Below are 25,298 nucleotides of genomic sequence, written 5' to 3' on the forward strand. Positions count from 1 at the left end.
GAAGGGGGAATTGGGGTGAATCTGTGCTGGTAGGGAAAATGTTAGGGGTAGTGGATTTGTACTAGGAGAGGTGATTTTTTTTGTTTTATTTTTGGGGGGGGGGGGGGGGATTTAAGCTGTAGGGATTTAATGGAATGGGGGGCGAGTCAAAAATTTGTGCTGGGAGGAGGAATTTCAGCAGGGGGCAGATTTGTACTTGGAGAAGAGGGAATTTATGTTTAGAAGGTAAGAATGCAGATTAGTGCTCATACATCTTGGGGGGGGCAGTTTGGCATATTTGCCCTTGGACTCTAGATGACCTTGTCCCGACATTGCTAGTAGCTTCCTGTTTGTGAGTCACTGCTGTGTTGAGCAAAATACCAAAAGAGATCAGCTTCTCCTTTATAGTAAGCTGGAACTAAGTCGATTCACATAGATGGATCAGCATGTGATAATTGTAGGGAAAACTAGTCTGCACTTCTGACCTTGTGCAAGCAATCAAGGTGACCTTTCACTGTGAGAGGTATAGTGATTATATTGAAAGGATAAATATTATTTAGCAATTTAGACATGGGCTTTGGTCCTTCTACTCACAGAGCCCAATGGCTGTCACCAGGCTCCTATGCCTGCAGTTTACTTTTTTCCCACATAGCATACCAATTGTAAAATATCTGTAAAATATCCACTGTGAGAGCCTAACAAAATATTTAATCAATATACATTTAGGTGGGCACTGCATGATACCGTTGTTAGAAAATCTAGAAGACACCTTTAGTTTTGGCAGTTGCCAGCTACTTTTGTGCACTTTATTAGGAAAGTTGCTCCTGTTCAGGCATATTAATGAATGTAGACTGGATTGTACAAAATGCTTGGCTTTAATTGATAAAGTCAAATGTTGGCTTTAAGTGATAGTATGTATATACATGGGTATGATTGTTAATCATCATGAAAACTTTTGAAGAACGGGAAAATATATACTCCTAAAACCCCTTAAATGATACATTACCTTCCCTAATTGTTGCTCTGTCAAAGAAAATCCATCCATAAAGGCTTGTGCAATTACTGATAGGCAACTTTCTAGAAGTGCCGTCTTTTTTATATCAAGAACAAATTGTGGGTTCTTCAGTATGTTGACCCAAAACCTCAGAGGAAGACTAAAAGAGTACAAATAGTCATATTATTACATAACAAGATTCAGTGAAAGCACTATTAAAGCAAGACTAAATCTAACACTGCTAACCACTGCTCATGAGCCAATAAATCTGAAGACTATTGTAACCTACATGACAGGTAATTCATTTTGACAGAAAGTTTTTAATTTAATACTAACATTTGTATTGTTCTTCCATCTTATTTTTACTGATACCTTAAGGGCTTCAATATGCTATACACTAAATAATTAAAACATGAATATATACCTGTTTGTCTTCCAAATGTGCAATACATCTGGGTCTGAAATTTTTCGTATTTCTCCCTGAGTATCCAAAAAATCAAAAAAGTATTTTATAGCTACAGGAGGTTTGTGCGAGATTGTCCAAATGCTGCGAAACAGTTTTTCTACAGAGGAATGTATGGCGACCTGCAATATAAAAAGGATCATTTGTTAAGGTGGGAAAGAGAACTAACAGGAAATACTTTTACATCTGTATTTATACATAACATCAACAGAGTAGTAGTAATCTGAATGTTAGAAGAAGTTAAAATCATGAAAGTGTTTTTCCAAGAATGTATAACCTCCTTAACCACTTGACCACTGGAAGGTTTTACTTATTTTAGGACCAGGCCATTTTTTTTTTGCACTGCGGTACTTTAATTGGTCATTGTCTGGTCTTGCAACGCTGTACCCAAATGAAATTCAAATAATTTGTTTCACACAAATAGAGATTTCTTTTTGTGGTATTAGAATACCACTATGTTTTTTTTTGTTTTTTTTTCCCATAATTTTTTATTATATAAAGGAAACATTTTGAAAACAACATTTTTTTTTGTGATATAAAACATATCCAATAAAAAAGTAAAAAAAATCTAATTTCTTCATAAATTTAGGCCAAAATGTATTCTGCTACTTGTCTTTGCTGAAAGAAAAATACCAATAAGTGTATATTGATTGGTTTGGGTCAAAGTTATAGCATCTACATATATATATATATATATATATATATATATATATATATATATATATATATATATATATATATATATATATATATATATATATATATATATATATATATATATATATATATATATATATATATATATATATATATATATATATATATATATATATATATATATATATATATATATACTGGAATTTTTATTTATATATATTTTTTAAACTAGTAATGGCAGTGATCAGCAACTTATAGTGGGACTATGATAGTGCGGCAGGCAATCTGACACTGATGCTGGCTGGGAGGTACACTAACTGACTAACTGACACTGACATCACCAGTGACACAAACACAGTGGTCCAGTGACAACACATTGTCACTGTACTAATGACACTGGCTGGGAAGGGGTTAACATCTTATGGTAATCAAGGGGTTAAGTGAGTGCCTAAAAAGTTGTAATGTGTGCTGCTTTTTACTAAATATCTGTTTGTTTCTTCTCTCTGCTTTGCAGGAAGAAGAAACAAACAGATCATTCACTCTGTACAGAGCCATGTGTGTTTGTCAGCACAGGGCTCTGGACTGTGATTGGACACACCATGAATCATTGGCTGAAACCTGTTGACAAAATCCTACTGTATCCAATAACAGTGGGATTCGCCCGGGGTGGACGCACGTGTGCCCTGAACCCACAAAACAGTGCCAAAGTACAGGTACGTTATTGTGCCCGTGCGAGCCGTCCGTCTGCAGTAAAATGCAGGTGGCCGGTTGACAAGTGGTTTTATCTCTGATAGCAGACTCAAAGCATGTTAATATGCATTGTAGTAAAAATTGGTAAAAAGTTTTACAGAGATTTAAATTCTGGAATTGGTGTGAATACCAAGTCAATGCCATTGTATAAATAACCTGGAATGCTTGGCTTGATAGATTTACTTTATTGAACTTTGGGAAAGTTAAGTACGTACACTTCTTTGTTTTTTTTTCCGCACTTTTGTATGCGACAAGGCTTGTACCAAGATTTATGTAACAGTTTTTTGTGTACCCCTTGTATTACTCTTTAAATATACCCAATAAAAATGATTGGAATTAAAAAAAAAAAATATATATATATATATATATATATATATAAATTTTCAAAGTGACGCTATAGTTGTAACTACCAGGAAAATATACAGAAATGTGAATTTTTGTGCAATGTATGAACATTTCTCCTGTACTGTACTGTATAGCTGAGTAGATTTCAAACACGAAAAAGGACTCTTCACTTAGGACTTTTAATAGTATGAGAGTTATGTCACAAATCATGACTTGGCAGATAGAATTTCAAAGTTTTTTTTTCTTTTTAGAAGTATTAGGAAATGTGATCATAATACAGCTTACTGATTAATTATAAAACATAAGATATAAACTGGCTGGAGTTTTGGTAATTTGGTAATGTTTACATAATTTTTAATTTAACTGAATATTGATTTTAAACATTATTCACTGAATATTTGTGACCGTTTATAATTATGCATACTAAGATGTTTGAATTCTTATATATATTCATTAATTTGTTAATTATAGAAAAGGTTTAATGAAACGTAAACAGGAAGTAGTTGATACCCTCCTCCGGTGTCATATTCCCTTATAAATGCAGAAAATTGAAGTCCAAGCGCCAAATTTCACTTTAATTTACAAACATCCCCTGTAGAACACTGTAAGAGTGAAAATACAAGTGATCTTTATAGTATATATACTATGTGTGATAAACAGAGACACTTCCGGCGCTCGGGACATTCTCTGCAGACACCGGAAGGGGAGGACAACACCAACCTGTATAAATTGGCGGAAATGACGGCGCGCGCCTATCTCCCATCTCAAGTCGAAGCCCTATTGGAGGAAACGCGTCAGGAGGGAGGCGTGCCGTCATTGCGTCATCGGCGGTCCGTGCTGCAGCCGGACCCGATGCACCTAGAGATCCTCAGCCTGTCAATAATTGATTTTCTGCCCGAACTTTCAACCTAACTGTAAGTGTAAATCTGTACATCAATAAACTGCATACAAAAGGTAATGCACTATTAGTCCCATCCATTCTTTTATGTACGTTGGAACATCGCGGGGAGTCCATCACCCCAAAAGGATAGGAGATACATGTTGGTATATACAGAGGGAAGAAAGTGTGAATGATTTCATCCATCTATGGTGTTAAAGAAGCATCCTCATGATCAGGATAATTAGAGGCTTGATTGTCTCTTACATCTGGTAAGAGGCTTGTATTTATTTATCACCTGGGTGACCGTGCACGTGTGCAGGTGGAAATAGAGCACCGATTCCTTATTAGAATATCATTATCAGGCACTTACCTTCTTTCCGCCAGGTAAGGAGGCATTTCACCCGGTGGAGGGAACACTACATCATCACCTTGATTTTTAATTGGATTTTCTTCACCATTTTTTCACATTTTGGATCACATTATTCAATGGACTTTTATTTCAATGTTTATTTGAAAAGTCACATCGAGTGTTATTTGATCATTATGTTTGTTTATTTTACACCTTTTCACCTAATACTGTGATTTTGAGTTGGTTTTTTCCCAATTTTGTTATATATTGTTCAATATATGATTTTTCACATTTAAGAAAAGCGCACCATCACTTTCAAATATTAACACATCCTATCATCTGGTTGCAGCCTTTTCACCTAATCAGCGCACCCCTTTCTTTTCAATATTTTCAATGTTTACATCCACCTTAGAAAATATCTGATCCTTTAGAAAGGTAGGGTACTACAGTATAAAAACTTCTTAATTCTAAAAATCTAAGTTGATAGCACTCTTGGTCTGACCAATGTGTTCCACAGCTTTAGTAGCAGTGTCCTAGAATGCTGATGTCAGCAGATCCATCTGTGACAGTAAATGATGACAGCACCTTCAATTCCAAGCTACTGTTGGTCACTAATATGACTGCTTTAGGTTAGAGCTTTATTTTAGGAACAGGTATTTCCGAGTGACAAGTATAAGTTTACACTGCAGGACATCCCATCCTCCCTCCCTAATAAGTATTTCTCTAAAGAAGACCTAAGAGTTAACTAAAAAATGTAACACAATGGTTAGAAAAGAATAGCAATTTAAAAAAAAACACTGTACCTTTGTAGAAAGCAGCTTTGTCAGATACAATTCTTTTACTTTAAACTTTTGTTTGCCTTTATTTCCCATGTTTTGTGGATCATCACTTTCTTCAAATTCTGGCAGTTCCTGGAAACAAAATGTAATGTTTCTATATCTATATGAAATAAAAAGTTGTATGAGCTTTGAGCTCATTTTATAGCAAAGAAAAATAAAAAGTGATAGTGATGCATGTATTGACTAAATGTTAATGCTGAGTATTGGGTACTTGAAGCAAGGATGAAGTACAATATAAATATGATCACTAGAGGGAGTGTGATTAATACATGATATACTCCTATGACCATAAAGAGGAGCTCCAGTCATGTTTGTGTTTATTAAAAGTCAACGACTACAAAAACTTTAACTGCTGACTTTTAATAAACATACACTCACTTGTCCCAGGAAAAAGCGATGTGCTCACCTGAGCTGTCCCTTCCTTTGGTTTTCTCTCACTGGCACTTGCACCTCAACTGTGGGTACCCAGCTGTGACAGCTTGCGGCTTACCAGCCGGGTGCTTATCTACCATCATTACACGACCCTATTTGACCATTTCTCAAGGAAAGGTCAAACATATCTGGTGATCAACCCCAACAACTGGTGTGGAGATTATAGATTCTGGATTATGGACAATGTACTGTATGTGTCTCTCATAAGTTTCTCACCTACACATGATGAGAGGCTCCAGGGTTTATGATTGATGTAGAGAAAACAAACTTTCTGTATTCTGTTCTGGGTTACAGAGCCTGGATGCTTTGTACAGTATATGGGTGGGATAACAGGTCAATTCCTAGCTCCACATTTTGCCTGGTAGCCAGACCTTGGTACTAGTCGCAGCTGTATGGGGGGGGGGGGGGGGTACAAAGCCCTCTTGCATTGAAGAAGTTTGTTGCCTGCTTTGCTAAAAAAAAAAAAAAGAAGGCCAAACCCGCTTGGATTATTCCTGGGTGACCCGGTCTCATGCGTGGTTTACTGCTGCCAAGACTAGTGGAGCCTGTACCCTTACAATATATACATATTGTCAATAAATTTGTATGGATTAGGAAGGAAGAAAAGTTCCAGTGCATCAAAGTGAAAGGATACATTTACCCGTGAGATTTAATATACTGGTTGTAAGTTGTCAATTCTTGCCAAGTTGGGGATTCCAAAAATAAAATTATGAACATTTATTCTTTGCTCTTGAATTATACACTGAACTCTATAGTAAATGCTCTCATTTTTTACAATAAACACAGTTTATATACTGTATATATAAGCACTGCGTACAGGAGCATAGGCTGAAATATGCAAAAATAAAGCCCAAACTGTGATAAATTCAGTTTGCAAAATTGCATTCTCCTGACTGACATAATCAAAAAAGGTACAGGAAGCAAAATTGGCTGTAAAGCAATTACTACTTACCAAATGTACATAATCGCTGGTATATTGTTTAGCTGAAAAATAAAAATCAGATGAGGTATTGGTAAAATGTGATTTTGAAAATGTTTTCCAACCCCAGTCCCTAATTACACTCCAAGCCTTACTTATCTTAAAGGACTGCAATAAAGGGGCTGCCTGTGGGGTAATAGGCTAAATTGTATATTAAGATTAAGCCCATTCATGGGTGAAATGTTTAAGAGTGGACGTCCCAGGCTGAAGACTAAAGTCAAGAAACCATGGAAAAGGACTGCATTTGCTTTGTTGTTTTGCCATAAAAATACAGTGGGTCCTGTTTGCTGGCTAGCAGGAGTAATTGATGTATGCCCCTACAGTGAACTGCTTCTCTCATATGCACCTTCCTTCCCTGTCAGTGATAAAATAATGAGCTGCTGCCCCTTTTTCCTCATTTCCCTAGACCAGTGATGGCAAACCTTTTTGAGCCCGAATGCCACAACTTATTTTTCAAAGTGCCAACACTGCAATTAAATTGCAGACACTGGATTGCAGTCAATTACAGCACTCACCTGGCTCCAGCATCCAGTGTTGGTGTGCCTGGCAGCAGCTTCTCCTTTTGTTGGTGCCTTTGATCACCCTCCTCTCTCTTGATTGTGTCCTCTGAGCACCCCCCTCTTGCACCTCTCTGCCTGGTTCAACTCCAGGGGCTGTAGTAGCTTAGGCTCTCTCTCCCTCGTGAACCACCTCAGCCTCCTCTCGGTCTTGTCTCCACACTCCTCTCACCCTTGCTCTCCCTTCTCCCTCAGCCCTTTTATTTCACAGGCTCCAGGCTGTCCCTCCTCTTTTTTTTATTTATTTAAAATTTATTAAAATGGAGCCATAGTCTCCCGGGACTACATGTCCCATGGTGCATTTGTCCTGGCTCCTCTTTGGTCCCTGGCTGCAGCCAATGGGGAGGCAGGAGGAATCAGAGTGGGCGGCGATTCTGGCAAGTGCCACTCTGTCCCTATCCCACATTGCTTGACAAAAGAAGGGGATTGAAGTGGGGAAATACACTGACAGCCTGAGCTTACTTCTCCCCTTATCACAGAGTGGTCAGTAGCGGCGAGTCTCTTGCGTACCCTCAGAGAGGGCTCTGCTTGCCAGCTGTGGCACACATGCCATGGGTTTGCCATCACTGCCCTAGAGCATTGCAATACCCCCAGCCAAGATCAAGTTTAACATTAGCCTCAAAGGGAATGTGTCTACTGTATAGGGTAAATGGGGGGTAATGGCGCAAACAGATCGCCAGCAATGCTCAGGCAGTCCTTACTGGGCTGGGGGATGGGGGGTATTAAAAGTTCTAATACAAGTTCTTGTCCACTGAGATGGCTGCTGGCGGTAGAGAGAGAAGCGGTTCTGTGATAATATACAAGGAGAGAGAACCATACAAAATAGGGAGGACCATAGCGTAATATTGCAAACACTCAAATGTATTTAAAAGGAAGAAAATGGTTTCACTCACATGTGAACAATATAAAAGCGCATAGACTGATAACCACCAACAGACGTGACTTAATCCAGGCAGCGGAGGAACAACAGAACGCCGTAAATCACACACTCATCAGCTGCCTCGGGACTGCACGTCACTTCTGGTCAGGCGCAGTGTGTTTGTAATCACCTCTTGTTGCCGTACAAAGCCGATTGGCTTTGTACGGCAACAAGAGGTGATTTTTTTTTGTATTTTTCATATGGATATTTTGTATTTTTCATATGGATACAAGCTGCTGTTAATCTAAGGATTGTCCAACGATATAGCCCTCTAAGAGGTGGGCTTGTTGTGCAGTAATTTGCCAGAATTCTGGTAAGTTCATTACCTTGGGGGAGTGCTGTTCCTATCTCACTGGGTGTGGTGGATGGCAATCTGTTTGGATTATCCTGTTTGGAGTGGACCTTAATATACTGGAGGAATTCTGCTCACTTTTGGACTTTACCATTGATTGGACTTTACTGTTTCCACTGATTCCATTTTTCTAATCTGGTATTTCTTGTGATGCGTAAAAACTAGGAGTGTTAAAACCCGCGCTATAGTGAAAATTGATTAAATAAATAAATACCTCCTGAAGCTGCTACTCACTTAGGTAAAAACCAAGAAAAACTAAAAAACAATCTTGAAGCAGAGCTAACAGGCATATAATTGATGTGAAAAATAATAAAGTGAATCAGTGGTAGAACTAAGGTGCTGAACGCCCATCTAAAAGAAGTCAGGTCACCACCCTGTGTAGACCATATTGTAAGGTGACCAGATTTTTAAAATGAAATCCGGGGACATATTTTTTTTTTTTGGCAAATGGAGAGAGCATAGAGGAGCTGGAACAGAGGTACTTGGAGCCTGTACTAGACCCATCCATCCATGGAATATTGTTACAGTTCGAGGCTTGTTTATATTCCAGGTCTGGTGAGTGCACCCCCATAAGGGTTTCTTCTTTGAGAGCACCTTGGCACCTATGTGGAATACTTCAAGCACCTTTTCAGCACCTTAGTTCTACCTAAGTGAACTATTTACTTTGGACTGCACTTTCATTCTGCAATTTTTGCACTATTTGCATTGTTTGCACTGCGAATATTTTATGAATGCACTTTAATCCATGTATGCACTTTATTGCTTATCAATTTTGTATGTATTGATTATATATATGCACTGATTCACTTTATTATTTTTCACATCAATTATATGCCTGTTAGCGCTGCTTCAAGATTATTTCTTGTGATGCGCTGCCTGTCTTTTTCTTATTTTAGAATTTGATCTGTATTTTGTTAGCCAGATTGGGATCAGTAAAACAAGGAAATGTTCTGTGTAAATGAGATCATCTTAACAGAGGAAGGATTTCTTTGGGAACTGAAGGCTACTAACCTACAGGCTTCAGTGAGGAAACACAGGCCTGCTCCAGCAAATTAGGCATCATAGCTTATCTGTCATCTGGATGTACAGGCTGGCAGGTTTACTAAAGGCATTTAGCATGTAGGCAGGTGTGGTATGACCTCCCTGCACTGGTGGCGCTGTCAGCTGCCCTGCAGAGAGAGTGGAGGAGGGAAGAATGCACATTCCTCCTGGACCTTCGCACATGTCAATAGGTGGATTGCTATTCAACTGGACGCTGTCACCTGGGTGACCCCTGCGGCCATCTTTAGTGAGGACAGTGCTTAAAAAAAGCATTGTCTACCTGTAGTTGGCACACATTCTGCATGTGGCTAGGTTAGGGACAGGAACCCGCTTGATAGGGAGAGTGTGCCTAGCATAGGGAGAGGTTCCAGAAGAGGGACAGCATAGAAACAGTCAGCAGAGCTTCTACAGGGGAACCTTTCTGCTTCTAGTTTTTACTGCATCTGCCTTCCAGTCACCCCCCTGCGCTAGGTGCTGCTGGTCTTGGTGCATTGCTCTTTGCAAGCACTGATTAACCTTCTGCCAGTGTTACTGCCAGTTGTAAGTTACTGCATAGACTCCCTTACTGTGTGTTTGAAACTTTTTTTGGCAATACAATTCCTGCAATTTCAACCACTGTGTGTGCTGTGTCTTTCCTTAGTGAAAACGGTGAAAAGTCACTTTGCAAAGTATAATTAAGTACATGCGAGGAAAATTTAGCAACAGAATTTTTTTGTCTGCACGTGACTGGACAATAAAAATCAGCATACAGTAGCTTCCCCTATAGTACCAAATCTAATAAATGCAGCAAAAGAGGCAATCCCAAAAAAAATGGTTAGAAGTAGAAAGCCCATCGATTAGAGAGTGATTCAAAAGAATTGAATAAAAACATACAATATGGAGTTCTTAGGCAGCATAGAAGAAGAGCAGACAGAGAGCTTTTCAAACAAATGGAGAAAATGGACAGATTTTAAAAAGACTGGTGGAAATTTGGGCGGAGTAGAGAAGCAAAAGGAGAAGTAGGTAAACTGTGTAGTAGGAGAAGACACACAACAAAGGAATAGAGATGAAGGGGAAGGAGGTGGAGGGAGGGATCATGGGAAGGGAAGTTAGAAGATCCTGTCTTATTGCAATTTTTTGAAAGACATTTTTGTATGTTTGCATGTTTGTATGTTAGAAATGAATAATATTTATATATATAAAAAAAAAAAGCATAGCTTCCCCTTATTCACTAAGCTAAGGGTAAATTCCCCTGCAAAGTGAAAATTCCCTTTGAAAAGTGAACACACTCTATTCTTTTAGTAAATCAGCCGCAGCATGTCCATAATTTGATTATTTAACCTTCATATATAATCTGGACATACTGTACATTCACAATTCATTAATCTGTTATTCCTATCTCTACATGTTTGGTTAAAATGCTGAATCAGATCAGTAAGTTACCTGGGTCACAGTTCTTTCTGAGAACTATTTTGATTGTTGCTCCACTCTCTATCTGGAAAAATCATTTTTTTTTTAGATTAATAAACATTGTAGAAAATCAAACATTAACTTTCAAAACAAAGTACTGTATATCTTTGTACAGTATGAATATCTATAATACTGTATATGCAGTACTGACTACCATCATATTAAATACTGTAGTTATATTTATTTTATTAAAAGTGAGCTGCTCCTGATGACATCAATGTTTGATGACGAAACACATTGGGCAGGACTTCTGAAGGACATCATTTCTGCTCTTTGGAGTGCATGCTGACATACTGCCACAGTGGTGCTTCCTGGTCTTATGCTATGAGATCTATGCCTAATATAATATGCAAGTGCATTGATTTTTTTTAAATTTTCGTTTTGATAAAATGGTTTTATGCTATGTAGGCTCTCATTTTCTTTCCCTTGTATCTGCTTAATATTTTTTTGTCATAATGTGAGCAACTGGGTTCCTAAGACATTGGTGGACAGATGTACCAAGCACCAGGAATACCTTCCCCAGGAGATCTATTAAGTTTGGTTTGACTCACTTGTTAGTACAAGCGGTCATTTATATCTGGTGAGTGCGGGCAGAAGCTGGGGTCACCCAGGGAGTGCACAAAGCTCATGTACTGTATGTGTAGTTTGATGTGGACTTTATTATGCACTATTTATTTCTGTAATACATTTTTGTAATGTTTTCGTGCAGCAATGGTATGGTGTTTGTGTGCAATTTACACATCTGATGGACCTATTATTTGTGATTTGATTACATGTTTTTATATACACTCAGGGCTTTTTTTCTGCCGGATCGAGGCGGATCGCCGTTCCGCCACCTACGGCAGCCCTCTCCTTTTCAGCCTGTCACATAATGCAGAAATCGGTAGAGGAAGTTTTCTATTCCACTCACTTCCTCCACTGGCTTCTGTATGCTAGTGCCGACACTCATGCCTCACATCTGCTTGATGGGTACCCCTATACCAGGTACAGAAGCCACAGCTGTTGCCATTTAATGGGGATTCCAGTGCTAGCTTCTATCCTCACCTGCTGCCTGTCAGATCGGTGTAACACGGTGCCTCGACTCTGTGCTACACTGATCTGACAGGCGGAGCTGCACTGATGGGAATGCAATAGGGTGAGAAAAAAAAAAAAGCCCACTCTGCCTAATAGCTCAAAGTTGGCTGCACTTTTCTAAAGCAAAAACGGGTGAGAAATCTGTAGAGGGAAAGGGGAGAGGAGGGAAGGGGGGTTGTTCAAAGAGACAGTGAAGACTTTGAGGATGTTCTGCAGAGGTCAGACCTGGGGGGGGGGGGCATGTGATTGTGTAAAGTGAGAGCTGTGGGCATTGGGATTTGTATAGAGTGAGGAGAGCTGTGGGGGGGGGGGGAGCTGGGGGTGCAGAGGTAAAAGATAAGGGGTTCCAGAGGTTGAGAGCTGTGGATAGGGGTGAGCTGTACATAGGGGTGCAGAAGTGAAACATGGAGAGGGGAGAGATAAGCTGTGGATGGGGGTGAAGAGGTGATTGTGGACTGGGGGTGTAAGCTGTGGGTGAAGGGGGGGGGTGCAGTGGTGATATGTTGACAGAGGGTAGAAAGGCGAGTTTTGGATGTGGGGTTCATGCTAAGGTGAATTTTGGAATGTGGGGGGGGGGGTAAGCTGTGGTCAGGGGAGAGAGGGTAAAATGTAGACAGGGGAGAGAGGAGGAGCTGTGGAAAGGGGGGAGAGGGTGAGCTGTGGACAGGGGGGGAAAGGGTAAAATGGGGACAGGGGGGAGATGGTCAGCTATGGACAGGGGGGAGAGGGTAAAATGTGGACAGGGGGGAGAGGGTGAGCTGTGGACAGGGGGAAGAGGGTGAGCTGTGGACAGGGGGGAGAGGGTTAGCTGTGGACAAGGGAGAAAGGGTTAGCTGTGGACAGGGGAGAAAGGGTTAGCTGTGGACAGGGGAGAGAGGGTGAGCTGTGGACAGGGGAGAGAGGGTGAGCTGTGGATAGGGGGGAGAGGGTGCGCTGTGGACAGGGGAGAGAGGGAAAAATGTGAACGGGGGGAGAGGGGGAGCTCTAGACAGGGGAGAGAGGGTAAAATGTGGACAGGGGGGAGAGGGTGAGCTGTGGACAGGAGGAAGGGGGTGAGCTGTGGACAGGGGAGAGAGGGTGAGCTGTGGACAGGGGGGAGAGGGTGAGCTGTGGACAGGGGGGAAAGGGTGAGCTGTGGACAGGGGGGAGAGGGTGAGCTGTGGACAGGGGGGAAAGGGTGAGCTGTGGATGAGAGGAGATAAGGTGACCAGTGGGGGGGAGCTGTGGACAGGTGGAGAGAGGGTGAGCTGTGGATGGGGAGAGAAGGTGGGCTGTGGATGGGGGAGGTGAGCTGGAGACGAGGGAGACAGGGAGAGCCTTGACCACATCTATTTGATTATTTGGCAACACTTTATTTCTCTTTCCTGAGGAATGGTGGGAATGGGGGCGGGGTTAGGGGCAGGGTTAGGGGAGGGGAGGGTGGGTTCCTGCACCTATTCTCTGAGGAAAAAAAAGCCTTGTATACACTATATTACCAAAAGTATTGGGAGGTCTGCCTTTATGCCAGTCTTAGTCTGTAGGGTTCAATATTGAGTTGGCCCATCCTTTGCAGCTATAACAGCTTCAGCTCTTCTGGGAAGGCTATCCACAAGTTTTAGGAATGTGTCTATGGGAATGTTTTACCATTCTACCAGAAGTTTATTTGTGAGGTTAGGCACTGATGTGGACAAGAAGGCCTGGCTTGCAGTCTTATAGTGTATGTTGTATTTGTGTGTACTGTTTGCACAGATTGACACAATTTATCTATTTATCATGGTAGCATCTGAACAGAGCTCCATTTCAGTCAATGTGTTCATGCACATTGTGACGTTTAGATTTTTTAATTTGGAGCAACCTTCAGGGGCACAATAAAATGCCCCAAAACTGCCCTTGGATAGGAGCTTACTGGTATCATTTATCTACATTCCTGCATAAAAACGCACTGATTCATACCAGTGGCTAGAGTAAATGAATATTCTGGCCTGTAAAAGGAGTTTGCGCCCACATGCTTCTAAGCACCATGTAAGTAAGCATGCAAAACCTCATGTAATTATGCTACCAAAATGCTTGATTTTACCACCAGCTTGTGGCAGAAAGATAAAGCATTGAGTGTTTTAATAGGCCCGTGTGCATCAATTTCCCATGATTTGGTGAAGGCTTTTGCTTCTGGTAAACAACTATGGGAGGCTAGTGGAGCACCCTCCTAGGTAGGTGCTAGTGAGAGAGTATAGTTTTGAGCTTTGTTTGCTTACCAGAGGAGCTGCAGGTAAATCTATATTGTTCTCTGCCTATCAGGGAGCAGGATCTATTATTGAGGTCTGCTCATTATGCTCAGTATGCGATTCATTCAGTCTGAAGAGTGTTTCACGCTGGTATAATAGGGAGGCATGTTGGACAGTGGGAGGAAACCTGACGAATGGATGCATAGGCTTTTTATACATTCATGGTGATTGGCAGAGGACAGGTCATCTCGGTGCATTCTGGGATACTGTTTAAAAGCTAGGAGCACATGTGAGGGGGGCCACCCCTGCTTGTAGGATAGTCAGTGGACGGGTGTCAGTGGAGGAAGAGAAAGAGGATACTGGGGAGAGTGTCCTGAAGATAATTGTTTGTTCACCGAGTCGTCTTGGGAAAAAGAGACTCAATTCGAGCTCACCCATAGTGGCAGGGTGAATTAACAGCCTGGCTGTATCAGAAGGTAGGAGTCCTCAACATTGTCTATACTTAAACTGGAGTATCCCACTATTTCCTTCTCCTATCCCCATTTTGCAATAAACCACAAAACAACCAAATACCCCTGGACTGATTATTGGAGTGAGCTGAAGAGAAGAAATTAAGAACTTGTATCTGTCATGACTGTGTGCTGGTAACTCAGAGGGACTCGTAGAGTGAATAACTGGCAGTCCTTAAGGGGGCAGTGCTACATTTGGGGGCGTCGCCCAGGATGTACCCCTAGGTTAAAGCAATAGTTGCTAAAAGCAACGGGCGAGCAGTCCCACCAAGTAATGTTATGCCTTTCCAAGTAATGTGCTGGAGTGTCAGTGATCAGTGAGAGTGTGCTGATAAGTCACAACTACAACGGAGGTTGCTATGGGCAACAAATGGACATTTACCAGAGAAACAGTATGTTTTCCCAAGTAAAGTGCTGGAGAGTTGATGGAGAAGGAATGCGCAGTCAGGATCAGTGTCATTACGTGGGTCACCTGCTGGTGGCACTGTTGTTTCTGGAACTGAGGGGCGCAGTTCCAGGGCCCACCAGCAGGTGTCTCCCAGCAGCTGGACTCTACTTTTAATTAAGCTGCACCTGAGGAGGACTGCTGAGGGAATATAAGCCCACCCTTCATTTGAGGCTCAGGGCTTCAGTATTTTCTCTGCTAGCCATGTCCCTGTCTGAGCCTGATCCTATAACCTGCATCCTGAAACCTGTATTCTGATCCTGAGACCTGTTCCCTGTACCCTGCTTCCTGTACCTGTCTCCCTGCTTTCCTTGTCTCCTTTCCCTGTCCTGTCCTGCTATTCTTTGCTCCATCCTTTTGTATATAGTTTGTTAGGTTCTATTGGGGTTTTGTACTGTTATCATTTATATTTTGTTTACTTGTTAATGGTCTACTGGTGTTGGTATTTGAGTGTGTCATTTTGCTTAATAAACTTATTCACATCTTTATCCATCTGGGTCCTGATTCCTTGGTGCAGCCAATTGGTCTGATCACCCTTGCTGGATGCCTGCATGTGGTATCCCTGACAGCTGTATTGTACAGGAGAACTGTGTCTGCTTTACAGTTATTGGTGCAAGTGTTGACGGAGAGAACAGTGACCTGGAACGCAGGGATCGGTGCGTCGGGGGTCATGTCTGTACATGTACTGTGAAGAAAAGTGATGGCCGTGCAGTTAATGACAGCAGGACAATGTTCACTGGCAGTATGGGAGGTCAGTTGACTTGTGAAGAAAGGAGTGCAACTGAGGCCCAAGTACAGATGGAAGAGGCAGATGTGTGTGTGCTAGAGAGCACAGTCTGCAGTGCAGTTCCATTCAAGCTGACTGAGCAGAGTTATAGCAGTAGCGAAAGGGTTACTGCACCGCACGGGAAAGAGCACACTGAAGAGATCTGCCTTACAGGAGGAGCCACCGCCAGAGAGTCAGCTAGTCTGGAGTCGTGGGCGGAGTCGCCGCCCACGAGCTGCCAATCCGAGTGGAGGAAGAGAGCTAAGACATCACTTCTGCCATCGGGTGTAGCTGAGGAGTAGACATGTGTGTGGAGGAGCAAGATGCCGGAGTGAGCCCGAGTGCAGGGGCTATCCCACGTGTTGGCGGAGTACCTAGAGAGCGAGCGGAATCACCAGATTCGATCCTGAGGGACACAGGAATGCGATTGGTGCCCATTGGGAGACTGGGGCTGTGCAGCGGAGGGGAAAAGGAGCATCTCAGGCTGTTATACCGATGCTTGAATGTGTCCATGCAGCTACAGGCATGGAGACAGTGTGGGCACCGAAGTGACATGCTAATGCAGGCGGTGCGGAGTGATTGTAGGGCCAGGAAGCGGAGTGTGAGCTGGGAGACAGGAGTCACCCGAGAATTGCTGGTGCCTATTATGGGGGTCCCTGTGGGCAGAGGAAGAGGAGTGTTAAGATCACTTCTGGGGCCGGGACTAGTGGCGCAGACCTACACTACCATATGTCAGACCAGGGAGATTAATATTTCAAAGGTGAGAGGCACACGGATCATGCAAAGGCAGAACCCGTTGCTCTCAACATGGCAGAGGGGAATCAATGGGCTCCTGAGAGGAAGACCTCTAGTGTATCTATTGAAGATTAGAAGAGGTTTAAACCATTGATATGGGGTCACCCCATTTCCAATATTGGTTCGGATCCCTGGAAGAGGGTATCGATGTATGGGAGTCTGAAGAGGAGACTGAATAGGACTGGGGAACAGAGAAGAGAAGCAGCTCTGAAAGTCCCAGTTTACTTGATGATGAGACTGAGGGGGTTGTGGTGCGTATTTAAAGGGATGGTGTGATGAGGGGGTGTGGGATTTTCTGTACATCCCCAAGCCGTATCGCAACTGGAAGAGGCCTGAGCTGTGGGATACATTTCTTTCTGTGAACTGGAAGCTGGGGCGGTCCATCCACATAGACCGTGTGGAAGTTCACCGCCAAAACGGAACAGGCCAGGCTTGGGCTGTTCGAGTTCATGACTCTGCAGGGAAGACTGTTCAGGTGCCTGATCCTGATTACTACTGCTGAGGATGCAGAGTTCCCACCCCTGTAGAGGAGTTACTGTACCACAAGGCTGGCTAGTCTGGAAGTTCATTTAAGAGGGGCTGGAGAGCTGGAAGAGAATTCACCAAAGGAAAAAAACTGTTGTTAGGGCCAGAAGCTATATTTCCAAATCCCCTTTCCCTCCTATCCTTGTAAGAAGGATTGGGTAATTAGCAGAACAACTATCACTGTGTAGTTTTTTTTTCAGAGGAGGGCCGACCCTCTAACTCACAAAAACGTCCTGTTCATAGAACTTCAGTAGGCACCAGGTTCTGTGTCTCAGTTTGCTACAAGGAGCTATGTTCATTGGATGTTCTGTCAAGATCCTTTGGGCCAACGGGCCAGGATCACTAGCTGCTACTAAGAGACACTTTACAAAGATACTTTGCTCAAAGGACACTTTGTGAAGATCCTGTCGGGCCAGTGGGCCGGGTGAAATAAATTTGTGAGAGTTGCTACCTTGGACCAGAGGAGCAGTTGAGAAGAGCTGAACCCTGAGGTCCAGGAAGGCTGACTGAGAGGGGAAATACTGGAGACCCTGGGACTACAGTATCGGGAGTGCAGGGACTCGTGTGGGGGGGCCTGACCTGAGGAGGGCCACCCCTGCTTGTAGCATAGTCAGTGGATGGGTGTCAGCGGAGGAAGAGAAAGAGGATACTGGGGAGAGTGTCCTGAAGATAATTGTTTGTTCACCAAGACATCTTAGGAAAAAGAGACTTGATCCAAATTCATCCATAGTGGCAGGGTAAATCAACAGCCTGGCTGTATCAGAAGATAGGAGTCCTCAACATTGTCTACAGTTAAACTGGTGTATCCCACTATTTCCTTCTCCTATCCCCATTTTACAATAAACCACAAAACAGCCAAATACCCCTGGACTGACTATTGGAGTGAGCTGAAGAGAAGAAATTAGGAACTTGTATCTGTCATGACTGTGTGCTGGTAACTCAGGGGGACCCGTAGAGTGAATATCTGGCAGTCCTTACGGGGGCAGTGCTACACTAGGTATGGATGAAAATGTTTTTTTCCTTTTTTAAAGGGAAGTGTTTTTTCCAACAGTGCTAGCTATTTTTACGACTGATCTGAACAACTTACTGACTTGTTTGTACCAATCAAGGTGAAAATAATTCACTGACATCTATTCTGCAGATGACCTTGTCAAAAGTCATCCTGCTGTTTATTTATAATTGACATGATACCACCCCAAACCAGTTAAAATTGATCATAATCAGAAGAAGAAAGCTGGTGATGGGATATCATTTTTCATATACTGTATTTTAATTCAGTTACTTTGTTTCCTTTTTTTTTTTTTGCTGGTTTTTTTTTTCTTTTTTTCACCTGTTTTTTTTTTTCTTATCACTAGGCGTAGTGATTTAATCAATTAACCAGAACAGAGTTTTAAAGCAGATTGGGCCAATAGGCAGGTCATGGATGTTCAGTAAGTCTGGGTTCACAGGACTGCAATGCGGGAACCAGAGCGATTCTAGTGCAGGTTCTGAATTGCATCTCCCCCGCAGGCAGTTCACACTGCCCTCTGTGAGCCACTGCTTGTGTGAATAAAAAGGTAATGATACCCCCAGACCGGTCGCAGATCGCAGTGCAAACTATGAATTCGAACAGGAATCAGATCGCATGGGTGTGAACACCCATGCAATCCGATTACAGTGCAGGAAAAAAAAGGTTCCTGCAGCATTGTCATGCAAATGGGATGTGAGTTCAGCCATATAAACTGTTGGAAGGCAACATGTTTTTCTTGTTCTAATATCAGATGTTTCTGGAAGGTTGAAACCTGATTACACCTTGCCTAGAATGCCAGCAGAGCAAGTTTACCCAGCAGGGTGTTCGTGACAAGGAGTCATAAATCGGAATTCATATCCTCACAGGAGGTACTCGCATAGGCCTCCTGTTCTGATGTATGGGGATAGAGGAGCCTCAGATAAGACCTCCTAGGGAGGTTATACCAACACCAAAGGCCAGCTGTTACTGAAAGATGACCCGGGTCAAAAACAGTGATTCTTGGACGGTCCCTAGTGGGGACTATAACATGCTTCCAGGAAAGATGAGATACTTCCTGTTGATTAGGCAGGATGGCCTCTTTTTGATTGTCATTTGACAAGCAGACAATGGGTGTTTATGTGGGTGGTGTCTAAGTGGACTTTAAAAGCAATCACCAGCTAGAATTCTCTTTCTTGTGCGCTGGAGTCAAGCTGAAAGATACCGAATACCGAGGACGCCCATATGTAAAGTATTATCTGTGCTTGTTTTGTCTTATATGCTCTGTAGTATCGATTTAGTGTTTTATGTTAGCATTTCTACTTTTGTTATGTAGCACTCTCCTAGATAGGTGCTAGGAAAAGTATAGTTGTGGCCCTGTCTGCTTATCAGGAGGACCTTATCTGTTAGCATCTGTCACATACCTCCAGGTGTGATCTGTTGAGTCTGGGGAGTCTCTCCACTGTATCCAATGAGGGATCTTGTCAGATGTTGAGCTGGGCTGCAAGGGATCGGGAGTTGCTGACCAAGTGGAGCTGCTGGGCAGAAATCCTCAGGAAAAACAGTATCTTGAGTACTCAAAAACTGCCTAGGGGTCTACCTAAGAGAGGGGACCACTCCAGAGAGGTCAAAGGGCATCCAGGAGCCAGCTAACCAGGAGTGCATAGAAAAGGGGTGCCAAGTAGTTAAACCCTGAAGTTGGGGAGTAAAAGGGGGCACCAGGAAGGGCCTTGAAGGGCCCTGTTCAGCAATACAGTTTGTTCTAAAGTCAGCTACCTCAGGAAGGAGTGTCTTGGGTAGCTTAAAGGGACTTTTCCTACAGTCAGGAGGGAAGTTATAGTATCTGGTCTTGCTGAGGCCAGCATCATTCAGCTTTAACCAGCATCAGTCAGTGTTAACCAGCGTCATAGAAATGCTAACAAAATGCCAAGTAGCATTATTCAGTGTCCCTGCCTAATTATGCATAGTTCAGTTGTTGGAGTATCCCACTTCTCCCTTCTCCCATCCAAGTTCTCAAATAAACCCTAAAAACCAAAGAAACTGGACTGGTTCTTGTCTAAGGTACTTGAAAACTGAAGGTACTGTTGTTGCTAGCGGTAACCCAGGGGGACCCACACTCAGCCGCTCCCATTGGAGTAGGGCTACAGTTATAATAAATTAGATCCTTGCTTCTTTAGGCAGTGTGTTTATTTTTATAGCTAGCATTGTTATTGCACCCTCCATTAACCTTATCAGAGCTTTGATAGACTATCATAGGAATAGACAAGATAATACATGTTTATAATAAATAGGGGAGGTCGTAAACTACCCCACTTTTTTTTTCACAAACTGTATGGCTGAATTCGCATCGCACAGACATCTCATGTGATCTGCACAACAAACGGTGCAAATCACATGCAATGTCTGTGTTTCGCAATAGTGTGAACCCAGGCTTACAGTGATTACCAAAAGTAATTAAACTGGTGATGGAACCAATCAAATTGTATTTATTATGGTTAATTTGGATTGTAGCATTATGGTTGGACCACAATAGTATTATCTAATTACTTTTTTTTTTTTTTACTTGAATGACTTCCTTATTAGTAAAAGTCCAGATAGGGATTATGGTGTAAAAATGACATTCTCTTGGTTCCCTCAGTCACCCACCAAAGAGCCCAGTGCATAAGTACAGGACCTAACTATTGAGGGGTCCAAAAAACTCTTTCCAGTCTTTTTCAAGTTGCTAGATTGATTGAATTTAGTCTAATAAAAGGGATTACAGAGAAGGATTCTGTGAACCACCACTAAAGCAGATCTTAAGAGATTCTCTTATCACTAATTGTCATTATTTTGCCCCTAAAAAAAGAAAAATTTCCACTAAAAATGTTTACATGTTTGAACTGGAGAAGAAGGTATTAGTGGTTTACCATGTAAAGGGTGGCAAAACAAGATATTGTTAGCCTATATGAACACACCTTTGTGTTTTATTGTTTTCAGGCTGACCACATGCATGCAATGGTGTTCCACAAATGTCATGCAACCATCAACACTTCCTTTTACATGCAGCCAGAAGGAAGTAACTATTGTATAATGTGCAAACGTAAAAATGAAACTAGACATGTCTCATCTATAGATAAATAGAGAACTAACATGAATAAAAGAAAATCCCATCCCACTCAGCACATAACACTGAAAACTGTTGTATATAGAAAACTGAGAAGCAGGGTCCTCATCATAAGGTCCAGTAAAATGACAACAGAATCAACCTATAAAGCAAGTGTCCGGTGGGCATTAGCAATAATCTAAATGGTAACATGTGGCCAGGCAGACTCCGTTTTTCTCAGCGGGTGATCGATCCGCCGTTCCCCCTGTGAGCAGGAGGATGACAGCTGTGTCTCCTGGCTGTGTGCAGAGACACAGCTGTCAGGTCCCCATGCATCTCTATGGGGGAATCGGATGGGAACGGACTGTCGGTTCGTTCTCTTCTGATCCCATTCGATCCGATCCGCTGGACGGATAGAAAATAGGGTTTTCATCCGTCCAGATTTGACGGATCGGATGTCCGCGGACATGTCTCCGCTGACATCCGATCCCCCATAGAGATACATGGGGTGACTGTTCAGATCCGCCAAAAAAACTGACAGGCGGATCTGAACGGTCCGCTTGTGTGAAAGGGCCTAAGACTTTTTCTGTTCAAAATCAGGTGCACATGCATATCTTTACCAACAGACAAAGTAAGCTTTTGTGCACTGGCAGTTTGCATATGTACTACCTGTGACTGTGACAATGTATGATAGCGTTATAGAACTAAGAAATTTATGACAACTAGCACTGGAAGTAAAGTTACTTTAAAGTTATCTTTTACTGTTATGATTGTGCACTGATAACCTTTCCTGACTGGCTGTAGGTATTTGTGGACAATCACGGGAAAGAACGAGAAGATGTCAAATGTAGTGGATTTTTCTGGCTTATCACAATTGTTTCCACCAAGACATGATGGTGCCCTCAGTACTACCCTCTCCTGTCTTCATAGTCAAGAACATGCAGTTTTACTTGATGTAATGATATAGGGATTTGCGGGAGAAACCATAGCAGGTAGCAGAGGATTGAATATCTGACACACCCAGAAGTGATGAAAACCAGTGGTGGCCATAGCTCTGTAAACAAGCACAGATTTGAGTTGATGCTAACTGGATAGGTAAATATTCTTCTTATTTTGCAGGGTCCCCTTAGTTTTTTTTTGGTGAGATAATGACAGGGTCACTTAAATAAATTAGGTATTTTGCACTAAAGTGGTCAAGGGCAAAGGGCAAGGTGGTTTAGCAGCCTAAAAGGTTAGCACATTACAGATTTCACTAGTCGGCTGATGCTTATTTATAATTCAATGAATTCAATTCAATTAAGACTGGAGGTGGGGAAAGTTAGAGACCTTCAACAGTAAATATTGGTATCACCTTCTTATGCAGTACTGCATAAGTGTGTGAATCAAAAGACTGGCTGAAAAGAGTTATTGCTCGGAAGAGATAACAGTTCACATATACTGTATGTGTTTCAACTGTGCATTCAGGTTTAAGAAAATTATAAAGAGGATGTCACTGAAAACATTTTTTAAAATGTACATTCATTAAAATTTTTAATCAAATTAAAATACAGTACATTCATATAAATGGCAATAAAAACAAAATAACCTGTTATTGGGTCATTTTATTCTAACTAAGATACATTGATATTAATTTTAAATGAAGCATAAAAAAAATCAGAAATACTGTATAATTTAACATCTACTAAATACAGTATGAAATAAAACCTATCACGAGGTTAACCTCCCTAGCAGTATTCCCAAGTGTGGCTCGGGGTTAAATTTCAGTGCCAAAAGCGGTAACCCCGAGCCACACTCGGGGGACCGCCAGGGAGATCGCTGGATCCTGTAAGAGAGGGTACTCACCTTGTCCCCGGGATCCAGCAATGTATCCCGGCGGTGTGCGGTGGCCGGATCTTCCTCCTGATGCTCTGTGCCCCGGCTTCCGTCTCCTGCGACGTGATGCTCGCAGGGGGGTGAAACCGGCGGCAAATTCAAACAGTAAAACACACCAAACACACTGATACATTACAAAATAAAATACATTCCCATTAGTTTGCCCCCCAGTGCCCTTTTCCTGCAGTTTTACTGTACTTTTTATGTATATATATATATATATATATATATATATATATATACATACATGTATACATTAACTTATTTATAGTTATTTATTATATTATAATTTATGATTTTGTGTTTCAAACTTTATCATACCCGAGATGTTCTAAAGAAGAACGCAACGGTAAAACAAAAAATCCTATGTAAATAGTTGGTTTGGGCTGCTCGTTCTTAAAAATTACATGCAAAATAACTGTACCGCTTTCAGCACCTAAAATCGGAAAGAATCATACCGCCAGGGAGGTTAACCTATACATTTTTGGGAATGAACATGCCTGAAAGCATATGAGGTGCATATTTATTAAACAGTGAATGCGACATTCACCAAGCATTTACTGCAGTAAATCAGTAATGTCTCTGTAATTTAAAATACATGCACCAGGAAGATTCACTTCCAGTAAAGGATTGACGAATGTCACAATTATAAATATATCCTACCGTATAGAAATGTAGCTGAAATTCGAAGAGCTGTTGTGCAGTTTTGGGAACTAACTGTTGCAATGAATAACTGAACTTATTTGGAATATCTGCTGGCACTTGATCCTTCCCCTGCCCCTTTGATGAAATTCAGGGGATTCTACAGTGGTTTTATTTATGTTATACTATATATTCTTTGGTTTGAAAATAAACACTTAGGGCCCATTTACAAGTTGATGCACATTGGGTGACAGCTATCAGTTCCATCGTGCAGCAAGGCAATGATAAAGAGGAGCAATGAGGGCAGGTTCACATGTATGCGATGCGGGAACCCTTTAAATCCACTGCAGGTTCCCGCATCGCACTCAACTCGCAGGCAGTTCACACTGCCATATGCGAATTGCTGGGAGTTTTAATACAAAATGAACGCCCCCCCAGATTTGTTTGCATATCGCAGTGCGAACTGTCAGTTCAGACATGAATCGGATCACATAGGTGTGAACACCCATCCGATTCTGGTGTGGACCAAAAAAAGGGTCCTGTGCGACTTTGGTCCAAATGCGATGCAAATTCAGCCATATAATCTGTATGGTTGAAATCGCAACACACAGACATCACATGTGATTTGTAGAGCAGTGCGCTGCAAATCACATGCATGGGTATGCTCCCCCAAATTTTTTGCTTGTTTATTATGTATTCGGTCTGACCAGACTGCTGAGGTTGAGCAACCCACCACACCCCCCACACACACCTGTACTCTATCAGTGTCCACTGTTAACTTCATGTACAAGGGATATAGTTGTTTAATATACTGCCATCTTGTGGTCATTTCGGTTACTGCATCTTTTTCAGTGTTCCCTCCTATTCTATGATGTATTTCCCCTTCCTGTTTTAGTTAGTGTGTAGGAGAAAATAAAGTACTGAGTGCAGAACCACGTCGTGTCTGTGGAGTTTATCAATGGTAGCAGAGGATGGTTTCCAACTATAGAGTACCACCTAAGTTTGACGAAATCAGACCATACGAGTGCTGGAAAAATGAAATTAGTATTTGGAAACTTGTTACGGATTTGGACAAGAAGAAGCAGGCACTAGCGGTGGTGTTAGGGCTCGAGGGGCGAGCCAGAGAGACCGCTTTGGAAATACCCGCGAGCGATCTGAATGAAGACAATGGTATGGAAACCTTGTTAGCTAAGCTGGACTCTGTATTCTTGAGAGAAGAAAAAGACCGCGCTTATGAAGCGTACTCTCATTTCGACTCGATTTCCAAAGACAGTGCGATGTCCATGGCAGACTACATCATAGACTTTGAGCAGAGATACAACCGCATGAAGAAATACAACATGACCTTGCCTGACGCTGTGTTAGCGTTTTAACTACTGGACACGGCTTGTCTTGAAGAGAAGAGTAGGCAGCTAGC

General features: G+C 42.1%; 1 protein-coding gene across 1 annotated transcript in view; it reads right to left on the reverse strand.

The window, feature by feature from the left end:
• Nucleotides 1-25,298, reverse strand: part of LOC309553361 (plexin-C1-like) — a 201,429-nt gene that overhangs the window by 12,462 nt on the left and 163,669 nt on the right. The window contains exons 24-28 of the mRNA XM_082254465.1: nt 10,959-11,010; nt 6,641-6,672; nt 5,221-5,328; nt 1,398-1,558; nt 986-1,133 (exon numbers count right to left, since the gene is read on the reverse strand). Coding sequence (XP_082110591.1) covers nt 986-1,133; nt 1,398-1,558; nt 5,221-5,328; nt 6,641-6,672; nt 10,959-11,010 — 501 coding nt within the window. The remainder of the gene's footprint in view (nt 1-985; nt 1,134-1,397; nt 1,559-5,220; nt 5,329-6,640; nt 6,673-10,958; nt 11,011-25,298) is intronic.

This window comes from Pelophylax lessonae, assembly GCF_965119305.1.
Source record: "Pelophylax lessonae genome assembly, chromosome: 4".
Taxonomy (NCBI): Eukaryota; Metazoa; Chordata; class Amphibia; order Anura; family Ranidae; genus Pelophylax; species Pelophylax lessonae.